The sequence below is a fragment of the Felis catus genome, chromosome A1, assembly GCF_018350175.1.
Source record: "Felis catus isolate Fca126 chromosome A1, F.catus_Fca126_mat1.0, whole genome shotgun sequence".
NCBI classification, from domain to species: Eukaryota; Metazoa; Chordata; class Mammalia; order Carnivora; family Felidae; genus Felis; species Felis catus.
In genome coordinates this window covers 11,485,805-11,503,020 of record NC_058368.1, presented here as the reverse complement: position 1 = coordinate 11,503,020, position 17,216 = coordinate 11,485,805, and the positions used below count along the sequence as shown (strand labels likewise).

At 42.3% G+C, this 17,216-nt stretch overlaps 2 protein-coding genes across 12 annotated transcripts in view; one reads left to right on the top strand and one right to left on the bottom strand.

Annotated features, from left to right (window-relative positions):
* ZAR1L (zygote arrest 1 like) overlaps nt 1–7,708 on the top strand; it is a 61,451-nt gene extending 53,743 nt beyond the window's left edge. The window contains exon 3 of one of the 2 annotated variants that reach the window (XM_045051733.1): nt 5,887–7,708. In XM_045051733.1, coding sequence (XP_044907668.1) covers nt 5,887–5,970 — 84 coding nt within the window. In that variant the 3' untranslated portion in view covers nt 5,971–7,708. The remainder of the gene's footprint in view (nt 1–5,886) is intronic. The other variant, XM_045051709.1, reaches the window with a different exon arrangement.
* Nucleotides 1–17,216, bottom strand: part of FRY (FRY microtubule binding protein) — a 445,567-nt gene that overhangs the window by 13,739 nt on the left and 414,612 nt on the right. For all 10 annotated transcript variants that reach the window (XM_045051411.1, XM_045051389.1, XM_045051146.1 and 7 more), the window contains 4 exons: nt 16,063–16,252; nt 10,709–10,858; nt 9,476–9,574; nt 7,526–7,609 (listed from right to left, as the gene is read on the bottom strand). In XM_045051411.1, the coding sequence (XP_044907346.1) occupies nt 7,526–7,609; nt 9,476–9,574; nt 10,709–10,858; nt 16,063–16,252 (523 nt within the window). The remainder of the gene's footprint in view (nt 1–7,525; nt 7,610–9,475; nt 9,575–10,708; nt 10,859–16,062; nt 16,253–17,216) is intronic.

The following is a 17,216-nucleotide window of genomic DNA, read 5'->3' as shown; positions in this document are numbered from 1 at the left end:
AAAAAAAGTCTCTGGGTTGTTACCAGTTTAATGTATTATATTCAATATAAGGTACCATATACACAAAAGATAAAACTATCAAATTATTAGTATCTTCAAACATAAAGCCTCACCATTACCAACCACCTCCAACTCCACCCTCTGCTCTCTGAGGGTCTTTTCTTGCCTCACCTGTTACTCATATTGTGTAAGTTACATACACTGATGACTATTGTGTTTATTGAGTAGTGTTTTGGACCTTGGCCATGAATATCTTTTAAAGCTTTGAAAGATAAATATGTTGAAGCCTGTGACATAGATTACACAGCCTGAGGTATTTACTGTTTTCAAGAAAACTTCATGCCTAGATGTTTTTATAACCAAACCTTAAGTACTGAAAAATGTGCTATCTTTTCACTGTTTTCCAAAACAAGGTTGTAATCCAAGAAAGTCATCAAATCAGTTAAAGCAGAATGTCCTCTGTTCAATAAAGGCAAATGCGCCTTTTTGACTTCAGCTTGGTGCTGAGGACTTTCATTGTCAATCAGTTCCTCCCACTCAGCTCTCAGGGCACAAAACTGTATTTCTTGGGGGATGGCCAACTTGACACACAGCAGTTCTCGGGGTCTGTCTTAAAGTCTCCTTTTTAGGTAGGCTGGTTCAAGCTGCCTTGATATTTATTATCTCAGAATCCTTTCCTAGGCCACAGGCTGGGGCCTCGTTTGCATTTCGAGCTCTCAAAAAGATACTGAAAAATGCCTTTCTGGAGGGTGATTTTATGGAAAATGTTAAAACCTTTTATCTCTCCTGTGCTAATATTTTCCTGCATTCAGGTTTTAAAAATAATCCCCTCATAAGTCTTTATGAACGTACTTATGTTTGGGTGACTTAAGATTCCTTTTGAAACTGTTATGGGAATGTCACCATTTTATTTGGTCAGAAGGATTTTCTTCAAGCTCCACTCCTGCACTCCTAATATCACTTGATTTATAAATTGGAGTTAGAGGTAGGTTTTCTCAAAATGAGGAAAAAAAAGGTCAAGAAACCAGGATGTTCAGAACTGATCACAGGCAGTGTAGCTTAAAAGCCCAGAATAATCTGGTTTGTTGTTCATTAACAGTAGCATAGCCATTCTTGTTTCTCTGTACTCTGCTCTGAAATGACTTCTATGCTTATAATGTAGCCCGGCAGGTAAAAACCTGAGAAATTTTCACCATGACAAAAGATGAGCCACGGTGTAATGTAATAGCTATTATTTTCATCATATTTAATCTCTGAAAGCCACTGGTTTAAATTAAATGGGATAAAATTTAGACCATCTAGCCTCATGTGGCAGCTTTCTTCACTCAGATGCATCTAATCTCCTAAGTAGGTATAAACAATATGTATTCGTCTATTGCTCATATCACTCGCGTCTGGCACACTGATGTATTATGTTTGTTGAGCAGCTTTTTGGACCTTGGCCATAAATACCTTTTAAAGCTTTGAAAGACCAATACCTTTAAGCCTATGATACAGATTACACAGCCTGAGGTATTTACTATTAAAAAAATATTTTTTAAGTTTTATTTGTTTATTTATTTATTTAGAGAGAGTGCACATAAGTGGGGTAGGGGCATAGAGAGAGGGAGAAAGAGAATCTCAAGCAGGCTCCACGCTGTCAGCACAGAGCCCAAAGCAGGGCCCGATCTCACAAACCGTGAGATCATGATCTGAGCCTAAATCAAGAGTCGGACGTCTAACTGGCTGAGCCCCCCAGGCACCCCTGGTATTTACTATTTTTAAGAAAAATTTAACTTCAGCAGACATTTCCTTTCAGTCAACACAGGAAAAAGGATTCCTTACAGAAGAGTAACTGACTCTATCTGAAGGATGATGTTTAATAAATTAGCTGCAGAAACTGTCACTTGTTCAATTTGTACAAGAACAGAGGTTTCAGGCTTCTCATTCATAGATTATACAGGGACAAGTAGTATATAAATGAGAGAGATACTGCCCATAAAGATGCTAGTAATTGGAATGATGGTTTGAATATAAGATGAAATGTAGTAGGGCTAAATGTAAATCATTGTCCTAGAGTCCAAAGAGTCAAATGTTCAAGTAGTGCTGAGAAATGCCTGTTGAATTGGGAGTGTGCCAACTAAAATCACCTATAACAAGTGAAATGGAAACATCTCCAGCTTTGTAGTACCTGGGACGTGAGCCGTATTCGTTAATTGTATGGCTAAGACCCACGCTGCTGCCTGGAGCCCCTGGAGCTGAGGGTCTCCTCCTTGGCCCACACTTCTGTTAATTTCAACTACCTAGTGGTAGCCATGCCCGATGACTTCCACGGGAAATGGAGAAGTCAGTGGAAACCAAAATTCTTAATCAGAAGTGCTGTTTTGGGTCATGAAGAGATGTGTCCCTCCTTTTGCTCAGGCTGAGAAAACACTGGTAAAGCAGTGTCTGCAGATGAGTGAAACTGCTCTCATGAGACACACGGAGATCATACTCCTTGTCTTATGTTCTACTCAGTGAGTACTGTGCGTTATTCGCAGAGAATGGCTATTATAATCTCCCAGAAGCCTAAATCATTTATTAATCATGCCTGTCTTTTAAAATAAGCCTTCCCTCAAAAATACTTCCCCAACATTACAAATGCTGTTGTTGTTTTTTTTTTAAGAAACTGTTTTGTTTCATACATGCACTGAGAGCATGTACAGTACCTCTAATATATGCCCAAGCGAGCAGGTTCAGCAGATGGGCACTTGAATCTTGTGTACGTAAAAATGCTTCTCACACAGGCAAAGAGTAACACTCTCAAATGGGGGCTAATGGGTACCGCATTTTTCCTGAAACACACAGCCCTATTTATCTAGCTCTCAGTTCCCTACTTGGGGGCCTGACGTACAGAGACACATTTCTCTTACAAGAAAAACAGCAGTGCAAGCATCATGATGGTTGGCACCTGGCTCTTGCCTTCAGTGGTAGGAAGTCAGTGTGCAGTGGGAATGTGGAGGAAGGCAGACCAGAGAGGCAGCTGGTTTCTGCCCAAGCTCACCGCCGCCACGAAAGAAGGCAGGCCTAGTGTTGCTGGTTCTTCCTTTTTAGAGACGGCGTTCTGTTGTAAGTGTATGCGTATGTGTGAACAATTTTAATTTTTTAATGTCAGGCCAATTCAGAAAATATCATACAAGCTTAATACGTCTGTGAATTGGGTGACAGTGCACAGGCCACCAGTGTAAACTTTCTGCATTATTTTGAGTCTGGAACTTCATGTTAGGAATAAAAGAGAAACTGGAAAGTAAATATTAAATATCCAGCAAGGAGCTGTATCCTCTTCTATAAAGCATTCCACAGCGATGTCTCACTTCTGTCGCCTGTTAGGAATGAGCAGAAATCAGCTTGTGCAAAGACCAGACCAGACTTGGGTAGGGCTTGGGGGCGGGAAGACTTTATATGCCTGTGTGTATACTGTCTCCATCTCTAGCAGACTGACATCTCTGAGAGCTCAACTCAGAGCTTTAAGTTTAGTAAGGCAAGTACTAATCCTTCCATCAAGTACAGACTTTACTGAAACAGAAACATCCATGTAATAATCACTGGCATGTTTGTTCCACTATTTACATTCAGACACAGATTCTGTGAATCACAAGGTCACTTCCCATCCCCATTCCACTTGTCTCTGTGCAAATGGCGCTCGGAATAACTGGCAACATCAAACTGTTCCAGAAGACTGGCAACATCAAACTGTTCCAGAATCTGACTGAGCAAGAGAGTTGGAGAGAATCACTTGAGGTTAGGTAAAGCTGTGTTCTGAGGTCAAACATTTGTTGGGTTTTGCTTGGGGACAGAAGCCAAATGGTAGCTGTACTTAGCAACTCTGGACATAAGATCATTATTTCAAGGGGGTGACCCCATCATCTGTCCTCAAGGCCCACCTTTAGTAGCATGTAAAGACTTTTCCCCAATTTGCCCTCATAGCCCATTTTCAGCCCTGCATGAGTGTTATCTGCAATAGGAACACAGTCCTCATTTTTACACTCCCCACGGTGCCTAGCCATACCTCACTTTCAGCAGTGGTTCAGGTAAGGTGGGTGGGACTAGAGAATATGCGGTTTAAGCTGCATTTCCAGTGGCCAAACTACATCCAGGGTCTACTAACAACACAGAGAATTTAACAAAGCATCCTGAGGGTTTAAATAAATCATCCGGCCTTGACTGACTCAGAGAGCACTCTCTCTGGTAGATGGTATACAATTGGTCTTCCAGACCCGCTTTGTCCTCAGAATTGTCACATACAAAAGACCAAAAGCATCTTCTTCAGGACATTTGTTCATTGTCTGAATTCTCTGGTCATGAGCGTGTCCACACGTTATGCAGGGCAATTCTAATGCACTGAGCTAATACCAGCAATGGGAAGAGAGCCAAGCTGGTTTTGCAAAAATGCTGGAAACATCAGACTCAGAATTTGGCCTTCTGTTGACCTTTTCCTATAAGCCCACTCACATCCCTTCTGGTATTTCATACAGGTACCTAAAACCACACAGACATTTAGACAGATGCTGGAAATTGTCCTTTAGACTTTTCTGTGTGTATGTTTTTACCTTTAAACTAATCTGGCCTATAGAGGTAGCCTCTCAACTTCAACTTTCTTACCTGCAAAATTGAAAAAAACCCTTCAGAGACTGTTGGAATAGATCAAATTAGATTACAGATGTACAGTGCGTGAAAACTATTAGTTTCTTTCCATCCTTGTATTCTCAAGCCTTATTATAATACTAACAGAGTTGCCACAAATAAATACAGGAATGAAGAAATGAAGTCTAAAAACAAGAAAAGGGAAGGGAGGAAACAAGGACTACAATACAGAAGCACAGAAAGAGTTGGATGAAGAGGAAATGAAAAAGAATAAATGGGCAAGAAGGAAGAAGACTATGCAAAAACAACAGAAATCTCCCTTTGAGGGATGTGAGAAAAAATGGGGTGTGGGGAAGGAGCAACTGAACAAAATAACAGAAATAAACTACAAGTTCAACAGAAACACACGTTTGAAAACTGGAATGTTTGGGAAATAGGATAATTTAACCAGAAGTCCTATGTTTTTAGACTTAACCAGGAAGCCGTAAACAAATGAACAAATATTTTTTTTAACCCTTGTTTGTAAAAAATCTGCAGTGTATTAATACATTTTCCTGATTGAGATTTGATTATAGAGAAGGTAACAATTACATGATTGAGGGTAAATGTTTAGATAACTGTGTTTATATTCTATACAAACTATATCTTGAACGGGACTAGGTTTTTGCTAACCATAAGTCATAACCTGGTAACTTATCTCTGGACTGGATTAATGTTTATTTGAGAGAGAAAGAGAAAGCACGAGTGTGGGAGGGCCAGAGAGAGAGGGAGAGAGAGAATCCCAAGCAGGCTCCATGCTGTGAGTGTAGAGCCCCATGTAGGGCTTGGTCTCACGAACCTTGAGATCATAACCTGAGCTGAAATCAAGAATCGGACACTTAACTGACTGAGCCACCCGGGTGCCCCAGGGCTGAATTTATTTTAACAGCAGAGTATAGTGGAGGGAGGATTGGGCCTGGAATCAGAAGGCATGGGTGCCACTGGATGGCTAAATAATCTGTAACATAGGCAGTATATATCATATAATGTATTTTAACATATAGCTTCTGGGGTATGCTCATGACACAGGTTATTTGGTGAAAATCCGAGTTACAGTCCTTTGAGGCAGCGCATCACAGCTGCATATAAAGGCACTGATGGAAAAGGCTAGAGTTTGTTGTATTTTGAACTGCACATTCAACTCTGCATTGCTCAGGGTAGACATCTCACATGATGTCATCAAAACCGTATTTTAAAAATGTAATATAGATAAACCATTTGTTGTATACATTTGCCCATTTCCAGATGTTGTGGCCAGGCCATGTTTTTGCCCATTGCTTATTAACGGTGAAGCCTTGGACAAGTCCAGCTTGGTTTCCTCATCTATAGAATGGGGCTGGTACCACCTGCCCCACCTGCCATGCCCAGGAAGATCAATGACTTCAAGGATACGAAAGTTTTCTGGAAGACACAATGTGAAATATAAATGTGTCCTCGAGGAGGGCAGCGATGTGGAAATGCAACCCACCCTTCAAAACCCTTTCTAGATATTTCTCAGTTTTGTAGTTTGCTTGTTCCATCTCTCACCTCTTCACTAACACTTAGCAAGGGGCTCGCCTAAGAACTCCCCATGACAGGACCGCAAACTTGTTGAGTAACTACCAAACTGAAATTGATCCACTGATATTCTATGGAAAATTTTTACTCCTCAATTTTTTTTTTTGTTTTTACACTTCAGTATAGCACTGTTTGTAACACAGGAAGATGATTTCTCATCCTCTGAAGGGTGCACAATCCAAAATGCTTCTCCAGTAGTGATGATGTCATTCTAGGGTAGCACCTCTGCCTGACTGGAAGGTAGCCTCCTCACTTGACTTCCCTAATCCACTCTTGAGCACGTCAGTCTGTTTCCACAGTAGAGTGTGAGAGCCTGAATCTACTCATAACCACATTTCAATTGCAGGCCATTGCTGTTAAGATAAACACCCAAGCCCTGCACAGTCTGGCTTCTGCCAGCTTCTCCAGACTCTTCCCAAACTTTTCCCCAAGTCGCTTTCTGCTCTTGTAGCCAGACTCTCTTCAGTTCTTGCAAAGGGCCAGGTCCCTTCCTGCCTCAGGGCCTTTGCACAGGCTCTCTACACATTCCCCTTTACTTGACTATCTCTAGCTCATATTTGAGATCTTCACTTAGATGACACTTTCATAGAGAAGTCTTCTCAGAACTACTCTCCCCATTTGATCAGATTCCTTTCCATAGCTTACAGTTCTTTCCTTAATAGCAGTTATTGCCGTTTGCACCTAGATGAGTTTTTGATTCATGTCTGTCTCCCTGACAAGATCGGAGGCTCCACAAGGGCACAGGCTTGTCTGTTGTTCATTATTGTATCCACCATATGGACCCCATAGGAGGCACTTAGTACATAACTGCAGAATGAATGATTTTAATCCATTCATAATCTTCCGCCCCATTTCTTTGACAATACAGCATACATTTACAAGCCAGCTGGTGTGAGGTGTGTTACTTAAAGCAACTCTAAATGAGAAAAAACCATCTGTTTTAGAGTGATGGCTGAAAGGTCAACAAAGACTTCCTTCCCTGAAGAAACTGAGCGATTCAGTGAAGAACGAATGAAATTTTGTTTTATATTCTAAATGAAGAACAGATTTATTAGGAAATGATTAGTATAGTTAAATGATGTCCAGCAAAAAGATCACTTTTATACCTCTGCTTTTCCAAAAAGAAGACTCCCCCCACAAATCTCATCAACACACAGTCATGCTTGGCTTGAACATCATTGTGTCTTACGCTACTGGCTTCTTGTGAATGTATGGGATGACCCCATTGTGCATCTTCCTTTCTTGTGCTCTACGCTTCTTGGGTGGGTCAAGATCAACGCAGGGTGTCAGAGCATGGAAAAGATAAATTCTAACAGGTTTTTATTACCTTTTCTTCCGAGTCCCCTGGTTGACAGGTAATTACTCCATCTCTTGATCCTCCTGCAAATGTTGCCTTACAATTTGCGAGCCACTGTTGTTAGAAAGAGATGCAGACAGAGGTAAAATCAGTGATGCCCTGAAAACATTTTTGTCATCACTCCCAACAGGGAAAATCAACTAAGCTTCTAATCATGGTAAAATAAAATTTTGCTGCAATAACTTTTTGAAAGTATTTTTTTCTGGTTGAAGATGAACTATTTGAGATTAAAATATCTGTTCATATGGGTTCAGTGAGCTCACTTAAAAATATAATTTGAACATTGTGGTACATCGTTCCTGGAGAATGGTTTCATCGGACCACTCCTAGTTTGTGTATCATTTTGAAAAAATCATATACAGTTAGAAACCTTTCATACAATTGAGATTTGGAGATAAAAACCAATACTTCCTCACAGGATGGGTGGTACTGGACCATGAAACCCAACTGATGACCCCTCTACCTCTCTGTTACGTTGGGTGGCTTCTCTGGGGGCAGGTCTGCTTTAATGTAAGGAAGGCGATTATAATAATAGCTCAGCTATTTAGAGATGCTACCAGCCTTAAGTACCTGGGATGGTAACCAATACAGATGTGAGAAGGAACCTCTGGACACAAAACAATAAGGACTGAAGAACTGAAACTTGCATCTGACATCAAAAGATTGGTTTGTTCACCAAGAAGGATGGAAGGATTACTTTTATTAACTGATGATGGAGAAAATGGGAAACAATGACCATTAAGGAGCCACAGGAGTAAAAGACAATGGGAATTGTTATTGCAGAGCGTTAGAACTCTTGCCCTTGGACAGATCATGAAAAGATTAATAACAAGAGCAACAAACATAAAACAAGTAACTTTGTGATGAATATCTTCTATGTATGAGGCACTGTGCTAGGCAGTTTACATACATTATTTCTATTTAAAAGGCAATAAACATTGTGTTGTGTTTGAGGGCATGGACTTTGGAATCCCACAGACCTGGATTTCAAAACTGATTTTCTACCTCTGAGCTACTGAGGATAATCATAGCAACTCCCAGGGTAGTTATGAGTATTACATGATTTAATTTAAGAAATTTAACTCTTATCAGGTAGTTGGACACATAGAAGGGACTCAGGAGATGACAGGTGCTACAACTATTACGATTGTTATACCCTTACAACAATTCTGCATATCAATTGTTATCACTGTTTTACAGATGATGAATCTGAGATGAGGAGGTAAGTAATTTATCCCAGGTCACTAACCCTTAAGTAGCTGATCTGTGATTTGAACCCACGTCCATCTGATTTCAAAATCCATGCCTTTCCTGTTGTGCCTGGCATATTATAAGAAGCGTCCCACAGTCATTACACACAATTGCTTGTCAGAAATCAGGGGGTCCGCATGTCTGATGGAGGTTTCTGGATCACTTCTGTTCCTAACATTTTACGGTCTAGATCAGTGAAGGAAAGAGTAAAGAGCTGGAGTCGAGGCCAAGAGAAGCAATGGAATCAGGGAGAGACAGCTACCAAGAGCAGTTAAGAGGAGGGGAGAGCAGAGATCTACCCCAGTGAGTTTCAGGAGAGGCAAACACTGGGAAGAAGTAATTAACAATTTTACATCTCTGAGAAAAGTTAATCACATTGACAAGGAGACATCGAGCAGATACCCATGTTTCCGTTTCCAAGTAGGGAAATTATGGAGCTAAAATGAAAGCTGATAATTTCTCTTTTGTAGTATCATTTTTGCATAACACATACTGTTAACAGTTCTACCAGTATTAAATTGGAATTGTAGTCTTGCTAACAGAGGAATGGATGACGTTTTCTTCTCCCAAAGATCCTATCCTATATTAATCACAACACCTTCCCAGGGCCCATAAGTGGGTTCACTTGATTTTAACTGAAAGCATATGCATAGAGACACAAAAGCTTACCGAGAGAGTGGCCTCTTTTCTGTTGTTGTAGGTGTCCAAATATTCTTGCAGTTCTAAAACACTGAACTTGAGCTTGTCCAGAAGTCCACAAGAAAGGAGCTGAAGGCAGGAAAATAATTTGTATTAACACAACTAGAGAGATAACTAGACACAGGTATGGCTGTGTCAAATACAAAAGAGAAATATATTTAGAAATAATGTAAAGTAGGGACCAGTGGGTCCATCTTTAGTAAGCTGTGCAACGTGTAAATTCTGTTTCACTATCAGCTGCAATTATAATTGAATACTGGCTCGCTAATGCAAATCTCCTACAAAAATATCCGGTTTTCTCCATATCAGTATAGACACTCAAGCCTTACCACGTATTCTGTAGGAGCCCACATTAAGATGTACTCATTTGATGCACAAACTCTGATATCTTCATCCAGTAATACTCCAAGTAGTGGGAAGACACATCTCCAAATAGACTTTTGAACTGATTTTATAGTTAATCTTTGCTTTAAATCATTTAAGATAGAATGATTTCTCCTATTGTATTCCGACCACCGAGTCCTTGGAGAGACTAATTCTTCAGAGACTTTTGAAATCAAAGCACATCCTCATTGGTTCTAAACCTTATTAGTTCATTACTCAGCATATAAGACATCAGTGTGAGATGCATGGAGGATATACAGAAAGGTGACACACACCCCAAAGAGCTCACCACTCGTGCAGGCTTAGACTTATATGTAAAGTCATGATTTAGCAGTCAGCCAGAGGATGCTTTACTTAACCCTCAACTTCATCACTTGCAGTTTGGGCTGGATGAATCCCTCCAGGGGGCAATCTCTCTCCACTTGACACTTGGGAGTAAGGAAAATGAGGACATGTTGCCTCTGGAGACCCATCTGGCTGGACAACTTGGCATTGTGGGGATGGGCTAGGTCAGCTCTGGGGGTTAGCTCATCACGTTCACAGCGGTCAAATCCAGAGATACTGGAGACAGGTGCCAAGGACATGGAGGGAGCACCAACGTGGATTTTTCTCCCAATTCCCTGAAATGACTTGGCCTTGGCTGGCAATGTAGAGTCATTACCATGCAGACTCCGGCCTTTGGGGGTCGTGTCACAACATGGTGCTGCTCACAAACACTGAGTGTCTTTCAAACAAACCACAACACTAGCACGCCTCCTGTATGTGTCACACCCTAAGCTGGGCCCGCCATTTGCCACCACAGCAGGACTGGGTACTCACAGTCTCAGCGTCCACAAAGAGTGTAGGGCATTCAGAGCAGGAGGTGAGCATCTGAGAAGAGCTGACAAACTTGGACCCGATTCCCCGCAGATTGTCTCCAAGGTAACTGGCAGCATCACAGGTTAGGAAGCAGAACCTTTTCTGAATATTCTGAAAGGCAAAACAATGACCATTTATAAAAGCCGAGTTTTAACTTATATACCAGCAAGAAACTACTTTTAAATCTTTATGAAAACGTCAAATGAGCATAGGTCCTCAGGTAGAGGCGGGGGAGATGGGGAGTAGAGTGAGTGTTGGTCTCAAGTCAAGTAGGTGATCACCCAGTGTGGGCAAAGTTTCTTCTTAAAGTGTTTCCGAGAGGGTGATGTTTACATAATCTTTTAAATAAATTGCGCTTTTCTTTTTGCTGATGGTCAGAGCTGGTCAGCAGTTTGAGTCCACCTCGCTTGTCTGTCAGATCAGCGAGAAGTTCCTGAGGTTACGTCAACGTGCGCAAGACAGAAAGGGCCGTGCGATGTAACCCTTTCCTGTTCCCCGAGATCACAGCTTCTTGAGAGAGAGCACCAAAACAGTGCCATTTGAACCTCTGGCAAATGAAAGTAAATGCTACATGGGTCCGGAATAGTATCTCCCTCTGAGGGTGTGTCTGGCAAGATGTCCATAACCGTGTCTTACAGGGTTGCATACACTGGCTCATTAACCCTCACGATCAGGCGAGGAAGTCCAGGTTAAGACACGACTTGCCTAAGGTCATGCAGCCAGTAAGTGACAGAGGAAGGGTGAGCCTGACCCCAGCGCTCACATTCCTTCCACAAATCTATGATGCTTCCTAGGAGGTAGGTCCTCCTGTACAGCCTGAGGCACAACTGGAACCAGGAAGAATCTGATTCACTGTGCCTGTGTCGGTGGCAAAATGGGAACATTGTTTAGCCCCCAAACTTCCAACACACAGTATCTTTAACAAAAAGAACACAATGTTGAACCAAAAAATAACTTCAGTCCTAGGCACTGGCTTTCAAACTCAAAGAGATGTCATGCCTTTTGAGTTGTGGAATCTAGTCCGGGAGAAATCCTCTCTGCCCTGTTGTGAGCAAAGTAGAATGTCCCTACAACAACAGCAGGCTGGTTCTTTATGATTTACATTAGAAAAGTGCCAACCATGCTGCATGTTCATTATTTTTTATTTAACATATATGAGAACCTTGGTATAATGTGTAGCATACATATTTGACTTAGTTTTATGTGCAGTTAGAAAAACCAAAAAACCCGACTGAACGTCAGAGCAGAGACGAAGGACAAGTGCCACGTGTAGCATCACACATCTAGTTGAATGGCAGAGCCGGGAGTAGGACTCAGGTCCCCAAAGAGTTTGGGGTTCTTTCCATTTTACCTAAGGATAAGGTGAGGTCTGTGAACCTGTCAGGGAGCTTTAGAGCCTCTTATAAAGGCAGGTGGTATTTAGGGGATAGACAGTCGTGTCCTCACCTAACTTCCATATAAACACATTGTATAATTTGGTGGCACTGTGTGACACAATGACGACATTAACACAGGAGCGGCAGGAAGGATGTATAGTGACTGAGACACTTGGGAAGATGTCCACGCTGGACCATTAGGAATCAATTCCTTGTTTTTAAAACCAAATTATTTTGGCAATTACCTCCTCTCTATCCCCTCCCAAATCCAACTAAATACAGGGAAATGTGGCCTTCAGACTCATAGGAAAGTGCTGGAAAAGAGTGAACAGACATGGTGAGGACTGGCCAACAGCTTCGTAGACGGCATGTCCAAAATGTATTTCATTCCCAGCATATTTTATTTAATACCTGTTGTGTTATTAGTATTGTTCTCAATCACATAGCATTTGATGATAGTTGAGAAAGTTCTTAAGGCTAAATGTATATCAAAAACTCAAAAAAGAGGTACACGTTTGTATGACTATTATTGCAGATAAGGTCCATAGGGATTTACCTAATGCATGGATGGGAAAATAAAGTCCAAACCTCAAAGTGCCCCTCAAGCCAAGGGTCCACCCCACCTCCCAGCTCGTGTTTCAACCTTCGGGTCTACTGGCATGAAATCAGAAACCATCCGTTTAAGATTTCCACTAAAAAAAGATTCCTATTCATGCTTCTTACATTTACTGAGCACCTATTGTGTGTTAGTAATGGTGCCAGCTGCTGGGAAATCAAAATCAGACACCGTTACTCACCCACTCTGTGGGAGACAGACAATAAGGACTTCTGATAGAATGTGACAAGCGTGACAGATGTAACCACGATGTGCTCGGGACCCCAGGTGATGGGGAGGGAGAAGGAAGGAAGGGAAGGCTTCATTTGCTGAAGCGAGCTCCAATCAGGGGTCTGCATGTAACTGAGAGCACAGTAGAGGGCCAAGAGGAAATGGCCTTGCTGGGCAGCGGGAAAGTATTGTTCGTGACTAGGAAATGGGGCACAAATAGCTAGTGACTATAATGAGAAAAAATGACTACAACAGCCAAACATAAATGATTACCCAGTAACCATTATCTTAAAACAGACTTTAGCACGATATAAAAAATAAACTACTTTGCTTCTAAATCCTTAACAAGTAAATTGACCTCGAATGGTAACTTTCTCATAGTTTGTGTTAGAATTTCAATCAGCTCAGTGTTAGAGTGTTTCTGGAACTCCTCTCTCTCAGGCAGCCTGTCTTTTCTGTCTTAAGCCTAACAGCCCCTCCAGCTCCCGGTTAATCTCAGACACAGCCCTCGTTTTGTCCAGGCAGCTTTCTAAAAGATTTCACTAAAAGGAAACTGAAAACTGGGGAGAGAGCAGCACAACAACACTCAAAATGAGAAAGTGTAGCTGTTAGTACGATTGGTACGTAATCCTCCAAAAATGGGTCATAAGAAGGGCCACCAGGCTCAAAAACAGACTTTACTTTTTATACTAATTACATAGTGGCTTCCTGAACTTGAAATCTTTGAGGCAGATGGTCCTTTGTTTTTAAAATTTATTTTTAAGTTAATTTAATTTTATTTTTTAAATATAATTTCTTGTCAAATTGTCTAACATACGGTGTGTAAAGTGTGCTCTGGGTTTTTGGGATGGATTCCCATGGTTCCTCGCTTACATACCGCACCCAGTGCTCATCCCAACAAGTGCCCTCCTCAATGCCCAGCACCCATTCTTCTCCTCTCCCCCATCAACCCTCAGTTTGTTCTCTTTTTTTAAATTTTATTTATTTATTTATTCTCTGTGTTTAAGAGTCTCTTATGGTTTTCCTCCCTCCCTCTCTTTTTGTAACTATTTTTTCCCCTTCCCTTCCCCCCCCCCCCCCCCCCCGCCATGGTCTTCTGTTAAGTTTCTCAAGATCCACATAGGAGTGAAAACACATGGTATCTGTCCTTCTCTGACTTATTTCACTCAGCGTCATACCTTCCAGTTCCATCCACGTTGCTGCAAATGGCAGGATTTCATTCTTTCTCAGTGCCAAGTAGTATTCCATTGTATGTATAAACCACATGGATAAAGAAGATGTGGTTCATTTTGCACTTTTAATAGAATTCCTTATTTTCCTGCCTTCCCCTTCTGCGATGGCTCTTCCTGAAGGTGATTAGTCGGCCCATCCCTCAGTCCAGCCAAGTGACTGTCCCTCTTTCATGATCTACTCTGTAGAACTCAACCTATAAGACAGTGTAAGAGGGTTCTACCTTGTCTGGCTGGTCACTCGCCCATTACGTCTACTGAAAGTTGGAACTACTACATAAGTCCCTTTTCACATTTCCCCTGCATTATTAGTGGCAATTCTGCTTTGTGAGTGAGCAAATACAAGTTTAGAAAAAATGCTAAAAGAAAGGCATTTTCATTAGTGGAAAGTTGGAGTTCTAAAGAAAGTAAAAAGAAGCAGGGAGAAATACACCCATAATCTCATCACCCTGAGTAAACTAGTGTTCTTCACTATTTTCTAGACATTAAAAAAATAGTACCCCCCCCTCAGAAATAAAGCTTAAAAAAAATAAAAAAGGGGGGGCACCTGGGGGGCTCAGTCAGTTAAATGTCCAAGTAGGGCACAGGTCATGACCTCATGGTTCGTGAGTTCAAGCCCCGTGACAGGCTCTGTGCTGACAGCTCAGAGCCTGGAGCCTGCTTCGGATTCTGTGTCTCCCTCTCTCTCTGTTCCTCCACCACTCATGCTCTGTCTGTCTCTCTCAGAAATAAAGCTTAAACAAATTTAAAAAAATCCTACCATACATACTGGCTTTTTAAAACTAGTTTTCTCCTACACTGTATGTAACCATACAAATCTTCACCCATAGCCTCATCTTCATGGCTAAGCATTACTTCCAGCCATGCCACTTTCCCAGACAGGATCAGCCTCAAATACAGCACACAGGGCTAGTTAATTCCAGCGATGACAGCAGACCTTCGGGGTTGCTTCAAAACAGGCCATCTTTCTCTTCTATTGATGCCCCTCCCACCTCCACCAATTGTTTGATGAGATTTAGAGAGCAAAAGTTCAGAGCAAGATGCACAGAGGAACCGACAGGTATTTGCACACCAACAGACAGGCAGGCATAAAAATAAACCTTCGATCACCCATCAGAAGTCAAGTTCCCTCCACCTCTTTGGTTCAGATGTTGTAAGTGTGTTTGGGGATAATAGCTGAAATCTGAAGGTGTCCACACAGAGGCTGCTACGTTGAGTTGTGTGCAAGATGCCACAAGTGCCTGGTGGAGGGATAGAGATCCAGCCTGCCCTCTGCTGGCCACACCCTGTGCTGCAATGCTCTGGAGGAAGGGACATCCGTTTCCAATTTGCACAAAGACACCATCTGGACTCGCCAGGCTGTGGCTCACCCAGGAGACGCAAACTATGACTGTTCATGTGTCCGGAAGCATCTATGAGGAGAAGCAAGTGTTCATAGCTATGGCTGACATGTTTAAGGAATTCATGCCGGGAAAGAGATAAAACACAAGAAAAAGATAAACATGAACAGTAAAGAAAAAAGAGAGGTACAGAAGGGGTCTAAGAGGAGTGCAGGATAGGCTCGGCAGATGATAACACTCGCTGGTTCTGACATCATGTCACGGTTGCCTGGGATCACGACATCAAGACAAGCCAGCATGGCAAAAGCGAACAGGACAGTGTGTGGACTCAATCATTTGGGGGCAAGGCCTTTGCGATACCAGTTTAAGAAGGTTGAGCAGATTACGGTTAAACAGAAGAAAGGCGGATGTCACAGGCAACTAGGGGGTATCTGGAGGAGAAAATAATGCAAACCCAGAATGAAACAAGCACCCCTTCTGAAACCGGAAGCTAGCTGGCTCCCCTAAGAGACCTAGTCGTCTGAATTGCTAGTGAGGACCGTACCTTAAACAAGGAGGAGAACACATGAAATGTATACACAGCACAGGAGCCATCTGAGTCGCACATGAGCTGGTTGATGTGGCTGCGCCAGGCTTCCTCTGCATCGTCACAGGCCGCGGGCTGAAACGCAGCAAGGATGGCCGAGAAGAAGGGCGAGGGAGGGGGAGAGACCCCCCTGTCACCTTCTCCAAAGCTGCGAAAGATGAAAACAACCTGGTCAAGGAGTGACGTCCTCATCCTTCACCGGGCTGTGTAAATGCTAACCCTGTCAGCTGTTCTGTCCCCTCCTCCCTTTGAGGTTGCTGTAGGGACTCAGCTCTCCTTCACAGCCCTTCAACGTTCTCTTCTGCTTGGAGGAAAGAGACCTTTCCTCTCTAGAATTTCTATGATTTCTCCCTTTCTGACCTCCTTTTTTTTTTTTTAAGTTTTCTACACATTTATTTATTGAGAGAGAGCGAGTGAGCAAGAGAGCCAGAGAGAGTGCACGTGTGCATGAGGGATGAGGGGCAGAGAGAGAGAGAGAGAGAGAGAGAGAATCCCAAGCAGGCTCCATGCTGTCAGCACAGAGCCCAATGCGGGGCTCCATCTCATGAAACATGAGATCATGACCTGACCCGAAATCGAGAGCCAGATGCTTAACCGACTGAGACACCTAGGCTCCCCCTGACCTCTTGGAGCCTCCAGCAACTGTCCCTCCCAGTGGCCATTCCCCAGACACATAAACACTACTTGCCATGCTTTGGCACTTTCCATCCTTTTCATTTTCCATTATGAACCATTATAACAAACATTTTGAATCTTTTAACTTTTCCTTTGTGGGGGAGAGTATTAATGGCTGTACATGCATGAATACCCAGGAGGAGAGGGAGAAGGGACAAAGGGAAAATTCAAGAAGAGAAACGCAGGGTGAGAGGGACCGAGAGGGACGAGGAAAGGGAAGATAATAAACACAAGTGAAAGGTCAGATTCTTCTGTGGGTATTATCACCATCAGCTTGCCCTTCAAAGACCAGATACTGCTCACCATAACAGAAGGTCTCTGTCCAGCCGTATCCAAACCTGTTTCGTTCTTGTCCACATTCAGAAGAGAGATTTTAGGATTCTGACTTTCTTTTCCAGAAGCCAATCTGTAGCCTTTATCACTTGTTATTTATTCTA